A 20,032-nucleotide genomic window follows, 5' to 3' on the forward strand; every position below is an offset into this window, starting at 1 on the left:
TCCGGGTACTGATTGGGAGACTAGGAGTATGGCTGTAAACAAGACAGATAAGCTATCATGAAGCTTTCATTCCTGTGAGCAAACAAATATACTCTCATTTCACATATTGATAAGTGAAATGCAAAAAACAGAAGGATGAGAAAAGTGGCAACTTTAGATGGGAGATGCCAAAGAAAGGACATGGGCACCCTTGTGGGAATGATCAAAAGGAGGCAGCCAGGAGAAGACCTGAAGAGAAGCCCTCTAGGCAGTGAAAGAAGCAAGTGCAAAGGCCCTGTGGTAGTGGAACTAAACTTCTTGTGTTCTACAAAGAAGAGATGGCCATTGTAGTGAAAGAGAAGCAAGCAGGGGAAAGCAAGGGCTGGAGTTGGAGAGGTAAGTCAAAAAAAGAGTCCTTGTGAGTTATGGTAAAGAGCAAAAACTAAGAACAAGAGAAAGCCACAGGAGTTTCAATTAAATTTTACTTACTCTGCTCCTTACTCTTCACATTAACTCTCCTATACTCCCAGTCACTATTGTTCATTTTTAATATTGTGTGTATAAGCAACACATCTCACATAACAATAGAACTAGTGAGCTGAAACCTTCTACAATCAAATGTTTTCCAGTTCCTGGGTATTCTCCTTGGGAAGGCATCTCTGTTTCTAAGATGGGAGAATGTATTGATTAGAAAGTGGTTTTGCCTCAGGCAAAATTTACTGGAATGTATCTATTCCTTGAAAATGGTATTGGTTTGCACAAATCTAATTATGTTCTAGGCAGCATTTTTGTGGTCTTTCAAAATGATGACTTTGTATATTGGTAGCCAATTAAGTAAAGTAAATGTCTTCTGTTGGTGTATCATTTTAAAGATATGTATTGACTTACACACTTTTATGACCACTGTAGTCATACTCTAATATTGGGCAAACTTCCAAGAAGTTGGTGAATAATTAAATGAAATTACAGGGTTATCAAATTCTATAAATAATAACAAACAAAGACACACCATTAAAGACCAGGGTGAGCACTAAGTCATGAGTCAACTCTGTTATACTGTAAAGTACAGGTGATGATATGGGAAAATGAGGTAATTATGCAAAAAAGTAGGCCTTTTTCCTACATTTAAAAAACTTTGTTCTTAAAACCATCAGAAAGCTATTTTATGCTTATTATCAAGCATTCTTAATTCAAAAAGAAGTGATAAAAAGGTTTTTCAACAACCACTGAGATTCCACTGGAGCACACAGGGAGAGGTGAGGGAAAATAAAATCCAACCCTCAACGAACACAGACTTCTTCGTTCCTTCCTCAGCTCAATGATCTAAAACTTGGGGAAAGGAGAGGAAGAAAAAACTGACCCACAGCCATATATGCACAGAAACCCAGGCCAGGTCCCCAGAGCATGTCAGAATTACCTGGGATGAATCATGTGATTAGGCAGAGGTGTGTGCACATGTGTATATGTGGCCCTTGCAGTGTTTGTTCATTAGAAACATTTTCAGAGTGAAACTCCACACACCACAAGGAGCCTGGGTGCAGTTAAGACTGAGGGAATGAGAAAACCTGAACATGCCATGCCAGAGAAAGGACACCAACTAAGATGTGCTGCCTGGGAACCTACCACAGGGAGCGACCAACTCCAGGACGTCTTGCACTGAAGCCCATGGCAGGGATGGAGAACAGGAGGATGGATCCTCAGCAGCCTTCCAAAGGCTAAGCACATTCAAGGATGGCACTCATCCTGACCTTATGGGACTGAGGGCCCCAGGGACGCTGAAGACCTGTGAACTCTTTCTGTTAATTTCATTCTCTAATGATCCAGCACGACTTGTATGGGTGGCATGGTGGCCTATCTAGCAAAGCATAGTAATCTCCCCTTTTCCCCAAGGGACACATTCCATGACCCACAGTGGATGCCTGAAATATGGACAGTACCAGACCCAACTTAAACTGTTTTTCCTATGCATACACACCTATGATAAAAGTTTAATTTATAAATCAGGCATAGTAACATATTAATAATAATGAATAACATAGAATATTCACAATAAGATATTATAATAAATGTGATTTAAGATGATAGATTTATGTATTGAGCAGCCAGTTGAGTAATGTCTATATTTCTAGAATTACTTCTAGAATCTAACAATTAATATTTTTGAACCAAAGTTGACCATGGTTAGTGGAAAGAAGATAAAAATTGTGGATGAGAAGGGATTACTCTGTTTTTTCAGACCCAAGAAGAAAACTAAAGACAAGTAAAATATGCTGGGTAGCCTCATTCCAGACCCCCTCTGAAGACTTTAGACTCTCAGAAGAGCACGCACCTCCAATGCAGATTCTCTGAATGCCTGAATGTCTGTCATTTTTTTTCTTTTTGTAGTTGTATATGGACAGAATGCCTTTATTTTATTTGTTTTATTTTTATGTGGTGCTGAGGATCGAACACAGTGCCTCACACATGCTAGGCAAGCACTCTGCCGCTGAGTTATAGCCCCAGCCCAAGGTCTGTCATTTAACATTCTGGATCTTGAGTTTTCCTCCAATGAAACATGAACAACTCTATCCACTTTTATCTTGCCATCTTAAAGGAATGTAGTGAAGTTGCAGGCCTAATTCGAGAGATAACATTTACAACTGGAAAGAAAGTTGCTTATTTCTGGGGTTACATTTGAAAATATTTAAGGATTTGTGTACATTGTTCCCTTGCTTCCATTCTTTCCCATATTAGTTATCTCCTGGCTGATCTGTTTTACATATTTTTGGATCTTTATTAATCTTTGAACAGAATTCCAAAGCCAACATATTTTATTTAATACATCCTTCCATATATATATATGTGTGTGTGTGTGTGTGTGTGTGTCTGTGTGTGTGTGTGTATGTGTGTATTCTTTTTTGCCAAAATACTTTCAAACTACCTAGAGGCAATAACACAATGATGGAGCGATAACCATAGTCCTGAGTGGAGAGCTCAGTGGTGGAGCACTTGCCTAAGATGCATGAGGCCCTGGATTCAATCCCCAATACTGTAAAGAAAGAAAAAGAACAACCTCCAACTTTAGGCAAGTTATTTAACCTCTCTGTTTCTCAATTCCTCATCTTAGTATCAACTAAACTGAGTTATTCTGTGAAAATTGCTTACAGCTAAGCCTAATGCAAAGTGAGCACTCTAAAATACTACTAAATATTCCTAACAACCTCCACCCTGCAGGACTGACACCACAGGCTGTGGGGTGCTTAGGCCCTCCCCCAGCCCTCTCCCACACCATTCCTCATGGAATAACCTCCTCAGCAAAACTTATGGCGGTGTATTCTGCCCACCTGGTTAAGAGAAACATGGAAACTAATTTTCCAAATGATAATTAATTTTAAACAATTTTATGTTAAACATTCACATTATTGAACACAATGCAAAATATTATGTACTTTTAACATAAAATGAGACCTGAAAGAAATTTCATTAGGAGCCAACAACTTTTAGCTGCATCCCACGTGGCTTCCCTGTCCTCCTCAGCTGGGAATATCTTAGGGCTAAAGTACCCTTTCTAGCATCCATCATGCTCTCTTCAAAGGTCTCTGTTCCTAAAATCGCTTTTCCCATCCAATTTATGAGAATGATTCTCATCCTACTCAAATGCTTTCTTCTCCAGGAATCTGTCCTGGGTTCCCCAGCCACAACAGTGCTCCCCCTCTTGAGAATTTCCATCCTTGTCTTCTGCCTCTGCTCCCCTCTGTCTCCCCATTACACTTCAGATGCACATGCCACATGTTTTCCACTAGAAAACAAACTCCTTGGCCACAGATGTTGAGGCTGTACCTTGCAAGTTCCTCAAGCCAAGAAATGTTCCATTCCTCTTTACATAATAGACCCAGTACCCCTCCTGCCCAGAAGTTAATACGTTCACATAAGAACTCAGGATATCCTCACTCAAGCAAGGATTCTGATTTTATACAGAGGAATAAATAACTATGTTGGCTCAAAAATACTTACAGATCATTTTTGTGCTGCCAATATAAAACACTTCATTGCAAAGTGAAAGTCCTAATTCCTACTTTTTTACACTTTACACAGCAATGAAAAGAACCCTGCTCACACTTCATATGTGAAACAGAATTAAGAATGGGGGCCACCTCTGACCTGATTTTTCCGGTAGTCCTGCTGCGAATGCCTGAGGACGCGGTAACAGAGCCGCAGCATGTACTTGTAGGGAGCATATCTTTGGTCCCCAAGGTCTTCAAGCCTCAACATAGAGCCTTCTCCTGCTTTCTCTTTAAAGGGTGCTTTAAGAATCCCAAATACCTATCAGGAATAAAAAAAAATCACATATTCTAATAAACATGCTTTATGATCATTTTTTTTTTTTTTACAAATAAGAACATTGGCTCAAAACACTTTTGTAACATTTGAGTAGAATTAATGTAAAGGGCTGAAACTACTTAGGACACAGGACTAGAATGTTCAAGGAACAGAAAATCAATGCTAAATTCCTAAAGTGAATGACAAAAATATTGTTTAAATAAAATGCTAAATTTTATTTATATGTTTTTAAATTGGGAAATAGAAAGATGTTCAGCTGTACCAAGCTGCATGTTTAGATGAACTAAATATAATTTCTGTATGCTTTTGGGTATTTTCCTACTATTTTCTATAACTTCCCCAAATCAAAATAATATAAAGAAACCATTTAATTTTTATCTGAAACTTACATCAGAAAATTGCTTCCAAATATAACTTTTACATCTTCCTAGGGTCAATTCAGAAAGAGGAAATAGCAATCCTAAATATATATGCACTAAATACCAGAGCACCCAAATATAACTCTTTCTAAAAGAGTAAATTCACTGTTCATGGTATACAAAGATGTGACCAAGTCAGTGAATGTATCAGAATTAAAATATAATAAATAAGGACCCACATGGGCAGCTGATGGAACCCAGTGAGCCAGATGTTTGTAAGAAAGTTAGCAGTTAGAAAGTATTGGAAAGCATTGAGGATAAAATTTGCTTTGAGTAAGACAGCAGGTAGGCTCACCTGGAGACTAGCTGGTAGGATGAGTAAACCACTAGGAAAGAGCAGGTAGTCAAGGGAATGAGCATCAACACAAGAAGCAAAATGGAAAGAAATTCTCATGTGGAGCCCATGAAATGTGATAGCATTTCTTCAATAATTGTATATTTACTAAACTTTGCATGTTATATTTATAACACTGAAATTAAAAATCTGATTGAAATTAAAAATATGTTGGTTAAAATATTAATAAATCCATACCAGGTCCCAAACGTCTTTGAAATCAAATGTTTTGTATAAAAGCATTGCTGATGTCAGAAAATGCTTTGCTCCAATTAGATTTATAACCCATTATTTGAGAAAAATATTGACTATATATACTATATACTGTGTCTACTATTTTCCTTTCTCAACTCAACAAGAACGTGTATATTACTAACATAATTGTTAGTTATGTTTTAAGTATCTTCCTTGAGTCCATATGTAATTCACACAAAAGCCCATTACTTTAAGTAGCAAATAACAAGGAAAAAAAATAACATATAAAGAAGGACATGTCCAGATGTGCATATTATCAGGAAATGAACTGATTCACTGGTGTATTATAAATAATTTCAGGAAGATATAATAAAGGAGCAGCTCTAAACTCTCACGGAAAAAAAATCAGAATATTGTATGGTGTACTTATGAACCAGTGTTCCTAGAGAAGATAAGAGAAGAAGTAGGAAGAGGATGGAAATGGCATTTTCCAAGTTCATCTAGAAATTCTACCTAGAGATTTTTTGCCAGCAGTTTCTGGAGAATCTGACCACAAAGGTTTTTTGGAGATCTTTGGTAGGCTGCTTCTGAGACCATCCCAGATGATCCTTGCCTCCTGATAATCACATCCTATGGAATCTTCTCTCTTTGACTATGGGCTGAATTTATTAACTTTCTTCTAACTAAATACAGCAAAATGGATAACATGTGATGTCTAAGATAAGATCATAAAAGGGCTGTGGCTCCTATCTGGGGGTCGTGTCTTGTTTCCTCTTGGATCCGTCACTTCTTTTTTTTAAAATATTTTTTAGTTTTAGGTGGACACAATATCTTTATTTTATTTTTATGAGGTGCTGAGAATTGAACCCAGTGCCTCACACATCCTAGGTGAGAATGCTACCACTTGAGCCACATCCCCTTAATATTTCAGCCCCTTGGATCAGTCACTTCTAAGGGAAGCAAGTTGCCTCCTCTCCCTGGAGACTCCACTGGGAGAGGCCCAAGTGAGCAAGCTGGGAAGTGCATCTTCTCTCATGTCTCCTCTCAACCTTGAGATGATGGCAGCTCCACCGACTCCTTGACTAACTCTGAAAGACCCTCAGCAAGAACACCCACTTAAACTGCTCCTAGAGTTTTAATCCACAGAAACTTCAGTAAGTGTCTGTCTAGGGGTCATTTATAACACAGCAATAGATAATTAATACAAGGACTTTCCTGATACCATAATTTAAAAAACAAAATAAGCAAATTTAGCTTCATAACAAAATTCACCTGTGCCAATATGTTTTGTTCCCTCATTAGTTTTTGACGTTCTCGGTTCGGCTTGGTGATAACCACATCCAGAACTTCTTGTCCATTATTAGGCACATCAGCAACAAAAAAGATGAGGTCTTCCAATAATTTGGTTACAAACCTATCATAAAATGAAAAGGAAATTTCACTCTGTGGCTTAATTTTGGATTTTCTTTTTATTAAATGTAAGAACTGAAACAATGGAAAACAAAGTATTGATAATACAGATCTTTAATAAATAAAAGATAATATCTAATGCAGTTACTGTTTACCTTAACTTTTATAATAATATTCCTTCTCCAGTTCCTACTACAGCCTCTCTGCCTCTAGGTCTAATTGAGTATTTGCAGGCTTTTGTGAAATACAGTCCCAGGTGCCTCCACAACAGATGAGCTGGTAAGATAACACCACCAGATTCTTTTCCATGACTGATCAGCAAAGTAGAGTTTTTTCCATTTCAGAGAAAATGGCTATCCCTCTAAATTACTAAATTCAAACTTTATTTTTACTATTCACTCAAGCTACTGTGTTTCGATTTATTCTAATGTACAGAACAAATGCTGAGTGCAGTGGTGCATGACTGTAATCCCAGTGGCTTGGGACATTGAAGCAGGAGGTTTGTGAGTTCAAAGCCAGCCTCAGCAACATAGTGAGACACTTAGCAACTCAGGCAGACACTGTCTCTAAAGAAAATATTTTAAAAGGCTGGGCATGTGGCTCAGTGGTTAAGCATCCCTGGATTCAACCCTCGGAGGAGGAGGAGGAGGAGGAGGAGGAGGAGGAGGAGGAGGAGAAAAATTTAAACAATCTCTGAAAAGAAACCAAGTAAGCAATTAGACACTGTTATGAAAGTATCAACTGTTCTATAAAAACCATAGTATTCTAAATCCAAACACCAATGTTCACTTGTAACTTGATATTTTGGTTACTGTTATTATTATAACTATTACTTGAACTTGAGTGGCATTTAGTCCCTGAAGTGTTTTGAAAATTCCTCCTTACTTAACTTTTTGCTCCCTCCTTCCTCTGCCTGTTCTTTGTAATTTTTTATGTTGGTAGGTAGATGGAGGCAGCCAGGCTTCATATTATTACAAACACTGGTAAACTTATTTGAACTCTGTATTTTTAAAAGAGATTTTGAAAGTTATTAATGATGAAATAAACTTGTTATTTCGTTTATAGATATGATTTTTATAGTAAAACAAAAAAAATATTTAAATTAGCATCCTCCATGTACTGGTAGCATAATCATTCACGAGTATTAGCATGATACATCATGATCATATTAATAATAAAACTACAAGTGTCTCAACTATTACAGAACTGTTAGAATATATTTAGTCAGGAAACATCCTGATCCCATCTCCAAGGATCCTATGCCTCCTTAGTGTTCCTATTTTAAATTTTAACTCAGTTCTTTGGAAAATGTGTCTAGCTGATAGGATTCACTGACATCTTAGAAGGCAACCACAGAAATTAAAAAAAACACATGTGCATTAAATATGATGTGAACTTCTTTTGAATTATGACTTAACGTCTTCCAAGTCATTCAGTTCTTCTTAAAACAGAAAACATTTTTTTTGAGCTCAGGTTACTTCAGCAAACTGAGATTAGTTAAACCTAGGTTGCAATCTGCTCAATATAAGTCCAGCTGGACCATAAATACTTGCATTTATTTTCTTTTTAAAACTATCAATATTCATTTTCTCTTTCTATTTCTCTAATTAGATATTTAGATAACTAAGAAAGCCCAACTTTGTGATCTACTAACATTACTCTGCTTCAAAGTCTTCTAAATGCCATGAAACCTCCCAATGGTTAATGGAATGATGATGAAGAAAATTAAGTACTGACTAAAGATCACTGCACACAAGCCCAAGCTGCAGAGCCCTCCCCAACGAGGGAGTGAGGGAGGCCAGAAAATATGAATATTTGGTTTTCGTTTGGTTTGGTTTTTGTTTTTGTGTTCTTTAATATTTCATCTCAAGCATCCCATCTATGGCCAAAAAAAAAAACTGGTTTGCTTTTTCATACTCCAGTTCTGTATTGGGTGGTTACACCTTTCTAACTCATGTAATTGTACTAATTTTTGTTTATTAAAAACTTTTTCTGGGGCTGGGGCTATAGCTCAGTGGTACAGCACCTGCCTCGCACATGTGAGGCACTGGGTTCAATCCTCAGCACCACATAAAAATAAATAAATAAAGATATTGTGTCCATCTACAACTAAAAAAAAATTTAGAAGAAAACTTTTTCTGTGTGACTGTCAGGTATAGCAATAATGATGTACATAAGCATGTAATGTATATGTGTGTTGTGTGTGTATGTGTATGTGCACATGTGTGTATATATATACATTTGTGTGTGTGTGTGTGTGTATATATATATATATATATGACACAGCACATCTGAAGACATTAATAAGAAGTTTCATGGATCAGAAATCAAATAAGAATAACACAATGAAGAGCATGGCTAACATTCAACTCTCACAAGGTAGCCAGAACTGAAAGCACATAGTAGAGATGACACTAAAGACATAAAAGCAGGGAATAAAGTTGGGGTTCTCTGCCTCTTCAAATATCCCCCCAAATCCAGTGGTCCCTCTAGGCTCTGGTAGTGGAAGGGAACAGAAAGCACATGATAGGACTTGGGCTACCACTTGTGATCACAATGACCACTAATCACCAGAGGACCTGAAATCTCAGCACTCAATGCCAGACCCAGCTCTGGGCTAGTGGGAGAAGGGAGACAAAATCCAAAGCTAAAAGAGAAAATGAATGAACACAGGGAGGAAAAGCAAAAACCTCCCACCTGAAAAGAGACTAAAGAGTGAAATTCCAAAGCACATGAAAGAAACCGATTAAGAAAGACGGCCATCACAATAAAGAATTGGGAGACCAATTCATTACCAATAAAATCAAGTAACAGAACAATTTCAAAATAACTTTTAAATAAGTATTATTTTTGGTCCTCCAATGGATAAAGAAAGTAGGTATCTACCAAAACTATATAACATTTTAAAATGCTGGTATGAATGAAGAATGGGCATATATGCAAAGAACCTATAGAAATCTAAAAAATCACAATTTAAATCACTTAAGTAAAAGTCTAATTGATGAAGGTAAACTATTCTGCACATATTCTAAGAACAGTTAGTGACTGTAAGATAGTATCAAAAATGAATATAAATAGAATAGAGAGACTTAAAAAGGCAATTATAAAAGATTAAATTAGGAGTTGAGGAAGATGATTAAGAGGAACCCATATGTATTTAATAGGTGTTTTGACAGAAAAGAGAAAAATGGAAAGAATCGATATTTGAAGGAAAGTGGATGAAAAACTTAACATTAAAGGAAAACATACATATTCGGATTAAACTAACTGTCCAGGGGGAAGAACAGAAATAAAACATCCCCTTGAAAACATAGCGAGACATTAGGACATTGAGGACAGAGAAGAAAATCTACAAAATTACCAGACAGTAAAGAAAAATTACCAGTAAAGGTAAAAAGACAACAAAGGTAACAATTGACAGCATATTTCCTAAGAGCAACAAAAGATTCCAGAAAATCATTAAACTATAGCTATAAAATACTATAAGAAAATAGTTGTCACTCTAACATTTCATACACAAATTGTCACTTAAGGGTACAGGCAAAACTTGGGGCTGGGAGCGTAGTTCAGAGGCACAACGCCTGCTTGGTATATGTTAAGCCCTAGGTTCCATGCCCAGGAGGAAAGAAAGAGAGAGGGAGGGAGGGAGAGAAAGAGGGGAAAAAAGAGTAGAGGAAATATAAAAACATTTTAGACATTTTTATATATGTGAAGACTAAAGATTATAACCCAACAGAGCTCTATTGAATGGACTGAAGAAAAGTGAGCCCAGAGAGAAATGAGATGCAAGAATTAAAAGCAAGTAGAGAGAGATAATTAATCACTGGAAAACAACTTTTAGAAATTAAATTTCTCAGTAAAAAAAAGATGGTTCAGGGGGTGCAGTGGTGCATGCCTGTAATCCCAGCGGCTCAGGAGGCTGAGGAAAGAGGATCGTGAGTTCAAAGCCAGCCTCAGCAAAAGCAAGACACTAAGCAATTCAGTGAGACCCTGTTTCTAAATAAAATATAAAATAGGCCTGGGTATTTAGCTCAGTGGTTGAGTGCCCCTGAGTTCAATCCCCAGTACCCCCCAAAAAGGATCTTACATCACAATTTATATGACACATTTGTTCTTTTGTATGTATCAAATATAAAATAAAACTGCAAATGAATAAACACAGAACTGTGGTTCTAGGCATATGCTTCATGAATGATGGGAGGGAGACTATCAGTGCATAAGCTAAGCAGTGCTGAGGCACTTTCTCCCATGATAAGAAGAAAAAAGTATTAATAACTTCAAGCTTTATAAGGAAAAATATATAAGAAAATGTATAATTAATAATTTTGGGGCTAGGGCTATAGCTCAGTGTAGAGTGCCTGTCTCACAGGTGTGATCCCCAGAATCATATAAAAATAAATACATAAAAGATATTGTGTCCATTTATGACTAAAAATTTTTTTAATGGAAAGAAAATAATTTCAAGGCTGAGGTTATGGTTCAGTGGTAGAGCACTTGCCTAGAACATGTGAGGCACTGGGTTCAATACTCAGAACCACATAAAAATAAATAAAGTTATTTAGAAAAAATAATTTCAGAGCACTTGCCAAAAAACAGAAGTACAACCTCAAGCTTCTGAATCAGTAGAGAAAAGATAAGATGGGGAAGGGAAGGGAGAGATAACCTTCATCCATCGAACAGAAAGCAAAAAGGAAGTGGAAGGAAAAGGAAAGCTACCCTAGGTAAAAAATATGAATGAGTCCAAAGACATTATTTATTGCATGCAAAGTAATTAAACTTGCAAAATAAAACAGACTATTCGATTAAGCTTTTAAGGTCTCTGCTGCTCACAAGACACATAACTAAAACAAAATGACCAGGAAATCTGAAATTAAGGGACACTGAAAAAGAGGCACCAGGTAAATAATAAAGAAAAGATAGCCGGTGTTGCAATAGTAATATCAGGCAGATAACATTTGGTGAAAAATGATGATGCTGTGGAAAGCAACCTCAGAGACATCTGACCTGGTGATCCCCTGTTGGATGACCTCTCTAGATCCTGAGCTTCACCATGAGGAATAAGACCCTGACTTCAAGTCTATAAGTTGTGTGGAGACACATACAATCTAAGACCTTCAGCATCTATTAGTACCATACATGCATGCATGGAGAAAATGTCTGACATAATTCTGAGTTAATTACATCTGTAAACAATGGATGCTACATACAAAGCCTATGCAGGTAAAACATGCTCCCTCAGATGTACAATGCACTACAGAAATTCTGATTAAGGAGCGTACATGTCACCTCCTCAAGGTCTGCACGAGCAGTCAACAGTCCTTCATATTTCCTTTCTCTCCCCTCCAACATGTTCCTAATACCTCTATTTCATTGGTGCAACTATGTAAAGTGCAAGCAGAAAATCCAACTGAAAATTATCTAAGGTTGAGCATCTTGGAGCACAACACAGCAACTGTGCCTCTGGAGTCCTTTCCTGGGCTGAGTAAATGGAGGGTTACAAGGGAGAAAGAGAGAATTCCAACACCACAGGCATTTTGAGACAGACCTGCAATATTCTCATACCCTCCCTTTGACCTTGTATCATCTTCCTGGTTTTGAGTAAAAAGAACATCTAATAATAACTTCATTCTCCATAGGGGGAAAAAGTCAGGGTTGTCAGTTATTTTCAGAAAGAATTTTTTATTGAATTCCAAAACTAAGAAAATAATATAGATGCATTCAACTATGCCAATAAACTCTACTATGCTGACAGGCAGCTTTGAATGCATTTTGATGGGAAATGGCTTTTCTAAGATTACTAAATTAAGATCAATAAGTGCAACTTCATATTTCTCAGGCAAAGTCTTCTCTTTGCTATTTTTTTTTCACTCTAAAAACAGTGATAAAAGAAGCAGAGGAAATAAAATGCATGACCTCTGCTCACTACTAGACCACCACCTTCCTTGGACACATCTAGTGAGAAGGTCCCCTCCAGTAACTGGAGAAAGAGCAACTTGAGCCAGGTGGCATCCAGTGATGGTGGAGCACTCATAATGGGAATCTTTATTTGTCCTTCTCTTCAGTGAATACCTTCATGCTTAGAATTGTAAGAGGAGCTTAGTAAATTTCTATGCATATGTGAAAGGAACAGAGACAGAAATGGATTCATCAAATGAAATTAGATAAATCTCAGGCAAATAAAAATTCCTATCTGCACATTCGAACCCATTTCCTGTCATAATTGAGCTCTGATATCTAATTATCTGTTTTCCATAAAAGTGGGGCAGTTGCTTCAGCTTCTGGCCTTTATTTATTTCCTCCAACAGGGCTAGAGATATAATTGAATACACGACAGTTGTTTTCCAATGCAGGTCTGTCAAGGGAAAAGCAGAGGAAAGAACAGAGAAAGCTGAGAACCAGCTATTTCATTTGTTTGCATATTTATGATTTTTTTTTTTATCAACAGGAGCCGGACAGGGGGAAGCAAGTTAGTGTTTTATTCCTTTGTATTATAAGATACATACCTAAAAGTCTCTAAAACATACATGTTTAGTTAAGGGATACTTACAATGTGAGCCCCATGACACTACCACCCAGAGCAAGCAACAGACAATTACAGGAACCCTTCCTTCCCTCACCAATCAACTCCTGCCTCCCCTCTAAGAGGAAACCCCAACTGAATTTTGTGACAATGGTTTTCTTGAAAGTCTTTATAGGCCCTTCCAATTGCCAAAACACCCCTAAAGAAGGTGCATTTATTTAGCTTGTTTTTTAACTTACAAATAGTGTGACAGCGAATGCATTTGTTGTGTCTCATTTTCGCTCAATCTAAAGATGGTTAGGTTTATTCACAGCATTGCACACAGATGTAGTTCTTTAATTTTCACAGCTATACTGTATTCCAGTATATGAACAGATCATGACTTTAATCATCTATTTAATGGATGATGGATATGTGGACAGAGTTCAGTCTGGGAGTATTTAGAACAAGGCTGGACATTCCTGAGCATGTGTTCTGTGGCACATATGGAGGAGCTCCTTTTGGACAGATGTTCAAGAATATTCAGCCAAGAGTGAAACTGGCAAGCCACAGGATGTTTACTTCTTTAACTTAACTAGTTTCTGCAAGGTGCTTATCTCAGTTATCATCTCACCAGCTGTGTCTGAGAGTTCTAATGCATGAATGCCTTGGCTTGGTAAACACCTTTATCTTGTTCAAATTAAAAGATAAGTTGCAAATCATGAAGAGGGAAAAATAGGACATTTGTGCTCAGATGTGCTGAAAAGCACACAGACTTTAAACTACATGTATTTGAAGCCCCCACTTATTACTTACGTGACCTTACACAAGTTGCTCACTCTCTTGATTCTCCTTTATATATAATGAGAATATCTACCTCAGGACCATTTGAAGGATCAAATAAAATACATGTGTGATGCCTAACACAGTACCTGATTCCAAGTAGAGATGCAATAATTTCTAGCTATCATTTTCATCCTCTCTCTCACTTATTTCCAAAACCAGTTTGAGAACCAAGGATCCAGTTTCTCTGAATGAGTTAAAAGGGCAGAAAGCTATGCCTTGCAGATTTTTTTCTAGTAATCCATTTTTTTTTCATTTTGAAATACTAGAGCTGAGAAATGTGTCATGAATTAAAAATGACCAGAAAAACATAAAACTTCCTTTAGGACATTAAACTCTAAGACCAAATATCAAATCAAATGCAACAAATGGTATCATGAAGCCCTTTAAAAGAAAAGATCAAAGAATAACTACAGGGCTGGGATTGTGGCTCAGTAGTAGAGCGCTTAACTCACATGTGCGAGGCACTGGGTTTGATTCTCAGCACCGCATATAAATAAATGAATAAAATAAAAGGTCCTCATCAACTAAAAAAAATTATAAAAATAAGAATAACTACAAACTACTATTTTCAAGACATGGAAAAAGCAAATACTCCATCAGATTTTAACTCACTACTTTTCATTCACTCATTATGATCAAGAGAAATTAAGTCCTCACCTCATTCAGAAGGAATTGTGCTACTACCAAGAATATTCTATTATTATTCTCTTAGAGTCACTTGTTCACTGAAGGTATACAGCAAGAATTGACAATTAATTCTTGATGATTAAAAGCCATTTTAAAAAGTTACTAACCTCCTTTCATTCTGAGTTATGGTGCCATTTTCCAGCTTTTTAACCGTGGTTGCTAGCACTTTGTTTGCATCATTAGCAAAATCTAAGTCTCGGACCTCAGACAGTGGGACAGACACAATGGCAAATGCTTCTTTATCCTCTTTTGTTTGGCAGGTTCCAATCTGGAATGTGTTTTTTCATTAAGATTAGTTTTGCTAAATAACTATGCAATATTCTTCAAAGACTAACACGTGTCAGTACTGTTTAAGAAATATAAGGCAAGAATAGATAATACAAACACAGTAACTCCCACATGCATCACTATCTGGGAAAGAATGCAGAGATTCGGTGATTTCCATGCCCATTCCCTGCCCTGATTCCAAAGTACCAAAAAATTGTCCCTTCCACCCTTGTCCTTTGCTTCAGTTCCAACAGAGCACAGAAGAGGCAATCCTGAAATCATACCCTCTTCCCAAATATTGTTCCCATTCTTTTTGGAATCTGTACTACGGCCTCCTGACTGACAGTCCTGCTACAGCCAACCCATATGGTTCCGCTACCTCAGCAAGTGGCAGATATGAGAACTCAATGAAATTAATTACAATAATCTCTAATGTTGATGAAGGTGGATTCTAAGGAACATGTCAGAAACCCCCTAAATCCTACAAACACAACATTTGACAAAAAATTAAACCATTCTTGGCAATATTTACCTTCAACATAACAGGTCGTTCTTCATCTGTGTCTATAGGAATACTGGTACTGGTTACCCATGTGTTGGTGCATAAATGTCTTAACCGAACATATGAGTTCCTAAAAGAAAACAATATAAAAGACAAGACTGTAACAAATTTGTACACTTAACATGTTGACATATTTTACAGTTTCATGTATGATAGGAACATAAATATATCTTAGACTATCAAGATACATTTGGATTATGAAAAAATTCTGAATTTAGACTACTTCAAAGCAAGCATACTATTATTACCCAGGCCAGTAGTTCTCTCAAAGTGTCAACATCAGCAGAATCAACATCACCAGGGAACTTAGCCGAAATGTAAATTCTGAGACCTTATCCCAGTCCATTAAATCAGAAACTCTGGGGGTAAGGCCCCCAAATTAGTAGTTCAATAGGCTTCTCAGGCAATTTTGATGCACACTAAAGGAACACTGATCAAGTAACCACCTCCATTAGAACTGCTCCTGCCAGCTGTCTCCTGTGTAGCTTAATCATCTGCATGTGAAAGCATGTACAGTTGATCCCCGTTATTTGTGAATTCTATACTTGTAAATTCTACTTACTGAAATTTATCTGTAACCCCAAGATCATAGAGCTTTTGTGGTCATTTGAGGACATGTGCAGAGTGACAAAGCATTTGAGTCATCCAACAGGCACATTTCCAAGCTGAGGTCCAGCAAGGTGACATTTGGCCTCCTTGTTCCAGCTCTACTGTAAATACATGTTCCCTTTGCAGTCTACTTAGTGCCATATTTTTTTTCCATTTCTATGCTTCTCATTGGAGATTTTGGTGTTTAAAATGGTCCCCATTCTAGAAGTGCTATCAACCATTCCTGTGATATGACTGAAGAAAATTCTTGTGCTAGATAAGCTTCACGTAGGCCTGAATTATAGTCCTGTTTCCATAAGGTCTATGTTAATGAATCAACAGTACATAGACAATAAGGTGTCTTTAAACAGGCACGAACACAAAACCAGTTTATGTACTGACTGATTAAAATGACCAGAAACTAACAGAACATATCCCTATACTTCCCCTATGAACAATGGTTCATTCTGCTAATGGCTCATTTTGCTAATTCCATGAATCATGATTAACAAAAATTCACTGCATATGACCATTGAGAAAGTGCCCAGAAAAGCACACCTAGACCTTCATCCAGCTCAAATATTACCATTTTTATTGAATCTTTTATTAGCATTATTTCTTTAAAAAATATGTGTATAGGACTAATTAAAAGAAAAGCCCATAAAGTTTTCTGCCTTAGAGTTCCTAAGTATAAAGATTAAACATAAACATATCATACAACATAAGATGTACAACATTTTGGCCAATAAGAGAAAATAAATAAAATACCAGTGACCTCAGGGAAAGAGATTCATTCAACAATATGGTTCTGCATTCACACAAGTAGAATAAACAGAAAATGAGTTGCAAAAATCTAAAATGACAAGTATCCAATTCTGAAGATTGAACCCAGGGGTACTTTACACTGAGCTGCTTCCCCAGTCCTTTTAATTTATCATGAGGCAAGATCTTGCTAAGCTGCTGAGACTGGCCTCCAACTTGCGATCCTCCTGCCTGAGCCTCTTGAGTAGCTGGGATTACAAGGGTGCACCATTGGGCCCAGCATAAGCATCCAATTCTTATCTAAATAACCAAAATTTTTGAAATGTCTCTGGTCTTCCACTTATCTTCTGCACTGAATTATACAGGAGATATCATTTGTATACAGTGGTCTTCCTTTGCATTTTAAGCATCGGGAAAGTGGATCATAGCTTATATATCTCTGTGGTTTTTGGAATATGAGCATAATGGGGTACCTTGGGAGTGGTCCCAAGTTTAAACATGAAAATCATTGATGGTTTACACATACCTTAGACATATAGCCTGAAGGTAATGTTATACAATATTTGTGGTGCACCTGTATTTTCACTAAAACCTATCATATGAGGTCAGGTGTGAAATTTCCCACCTGTAGCATCATGTTGGCATTCAAAAAGTATCTGTTTGGGAAATATTTCAAATTTTGGATTTTCATATTAGGGATGCTCAACCTGTATGTGCTTACTGAGTTAACTCTTATTTCTGGGCTCGAAATAAAAGAGAATATACTCCAGCCTGTTAACTTACATCTTGAGAGGATTTTGGAACTGAGTACCTCTTTAGGACCTATGCCAGATAAATCTATTGTCAGTAAGACCTTGATGTAATCTGAACAGTGAGATCCTTTACCATTTCCTTGAACAAACTCTCTTGAAGGGCATTCAAGAAAGACTCCACTTTCAAGCCAAGCCTGTGGCATGCACCTATAATCCCAGAGGCTTGAGAGGCTGAGGCAAGAGGACCACAAGTTCAAAGCCAACATTGGCAACTTAGCAAGGTTAAGCAATTCAGCAAGACTCTGTCTCTAAATAAAATATTTTGTTAAAAAAAAAAAGTTGGGATTGTGGTTCAGTGGTTAAACACCCTTGGGTTCATTCCCAAGTACCCCCCACACACACACAAAAAAAAAACCCTCCAATTTTGCTGAAAAATCTAAAGTGAGTGAAGTCATTCCAAGGAGTAATTAAGATCACAGTTCTGGGAAGACAAGGCAGGAGACAGACCTGATGGGGGATCTCTTTATAGACCATATGGGAGAAAGGGAAGCCTGAGAGATGGATTCACATAAAGTCAAGATTCAGCAACATTCCTCATGAATGAGAATCCCATGGAATTCTCATACCCTGGGACACTCCACAGTGGTGTTTCTCAGCAGTATTAGTACAGCCACATTTTACCCTTCCCAGAAGGGACTGATACAACAGCACCTGCATCTTTGCATAGTTACCTTCATTCACTTAACCTCTACCCAAGGCCTAAGTATAACACTGTTCCATCAAGGCCAACTGAGCGATACCCCACCTTGGCCCAACAATGTGGACGGCACTCAGTGTGTCCAACAAGCGCATCAGGATGCTACTGTTGGAAGCGAGTTGTGGGCAAAAGAGCTCAACTGAAATAGTCAAATTCAAGCAAAAGAACATAAGATATTCTCTTACATTAGGTTCTGATTGCCTCATTTCCCATCGCCCTCCCCCCTTACCCACTTAGGTCCAACTCTACTTGCCTCCTCACTGGTCCTTAAAAACACCTAGTAAATTTCAAGATTCTTCCATTCTCTTTTCCTGCTGCTTGAAACACTCCTCCCAGATGGAGTGGACTCAATCCCTTGATTCAAGGGCCATTCCTGCACACTCTGATCTAACAGAATTCTCTGTACTCTGCAATTTTTCTTCAAAGCATTGTCATTACCTGACCCTATATTTTGTGTTTGCTGGTTTATTTACTGCTTGTCTCTTCCATTTGAATGTCAGTATATAACCAGTTTGCTCACTGCTGTCTTCTCAGTGCCAAAGGCAATGCCTGGAATGTAATCAATGTTTTTTAAATATTGTTGACTGAATCACTAAATATATGAACAAATGAAGTGGGGAACCTGACATAATAAAAATAAATGATAAAAGTATTCCTAGAAATGCTTTTAGATTATTTATCATTTTTGTAACCAAAGGCCATATAAGTAATAGGAATAAATGATTCTTATGAACTCAATTGGTCCTGTACCTTTTAATTATTGATAAGAATAAAATAAACTATGTTAATCTACTCACAAAAGAGGCACAATATTTTACACACTTTTTCTTCACTTATGCTCTGGATATCACAGAAATTATATTAACACTATGATTTTCATTCCTTACTTACTCCTAAAACTATTCAAAGAAACATCTTTTAACTATATATTCTTTTTTTTTACCTTGGAACCAAGCAGTCAGCTCTCTGAAGAGTTGTGGCATCCAGTTCAAAAAGAGATGCAATGTCGTTTCCATGTGGGACTGAGACCAAAGTGTACATGATCTTCTCTCCTGACTGGCGTTTTTTCTTTGAAGTTGGAAGGTCTCCATCTCTCTGTTGAGAAGATATAAAGTTATGTACTTTTATCAACTTTCTTATTAAACTCACCACTTAATCAGGAGATAGTGTTTGAATTTGCATGTTTCTAAAGATGTCTATTTCACAAGACCCAGAAAAAGCAGATTAGACCTGACAGTCTTTGAGGAAACTATTATCAAGACACACACTCCTGGGTGGCATTGGATCCAGGCACATCGTTACGGCACTCACAGTCACAATAGCTATGGTTCTTTTCCTTGTTTCCTTCAATCTATTGAAAAGTAAGGATTTGGGCCATTTGATAAACCAAATACAGAGAAGAAACGAGGCTTCATCTAGATCCAAAATTAAAGACATACATATGGGAAACAAATATATGAAAAGGTGCTCAACATCACTAAGCATCATGGAAATACAAATCCAAACCACCATGAACTATCACACCGTTAGAATGTGTATTTTCAAGAAGACAAGAGACAGTAAGTGTTGGGAGGGTGTAGAGAGAAAAGAACCATCGCACACTGTTGGTGGGACTGTAGGTGCAGCCCTCGTGAAACACAATATGGATATTCCTA

General features: G+C 37.2%; 1 protein-coding gene across 4 annotated transcripts in view; it reads right to left on the reverse strand.

Moving 5' to 3' along the window:
* The window catches only part of ITPR2 (inositol 1,4,5-trisphosphate receptor type 2), a 502,163-nt gene that overhangs the window by 342,191 nt on the left and 139,940 nt on the right, over positions 1-20,032 (reverse strand). For all 4 annotated transcript variants that reach the window (XM_081311949.1, XM_081311950.1, XM_081311951.1 and 1 more), the window contains 5 exons: positions 19,321-19,472; positions 15,489-15,588; positions 14,797-14,957; positions 6,520-6,661; positions 4,120-4,281 (listed from right to left, as the gene is read on the reverse strand). In XM_081311949.1, the coding sequence (XP_081168075.1) occupies positions 4,120-4,281; positions 6,520-6,661; positions 14,797-14,957; positions 15,489-15,588; positions 19,321-19,472 (717 nt within the window). The remainder of the gene's footprint in view (positions 1-4,119; positions 4,282-6,519; positions 6,662-14,796; positions 14,958-15,488; positions 15,589-19,320; positions 19,473-20,032) is intronic.

This window comes from Spermophilus citellus (assembly GCF_964194105.1).
Source record: "Spermophilus citellus genome assembly, chromosome: 10".
Classification (NCBI taxonomy): domain Eukaryota; kingdom Metazoa; phylum Chordata; class Mammalia; order Rodentia; family Sciuridae; genus Spermophilus; species Spermophilus citellus.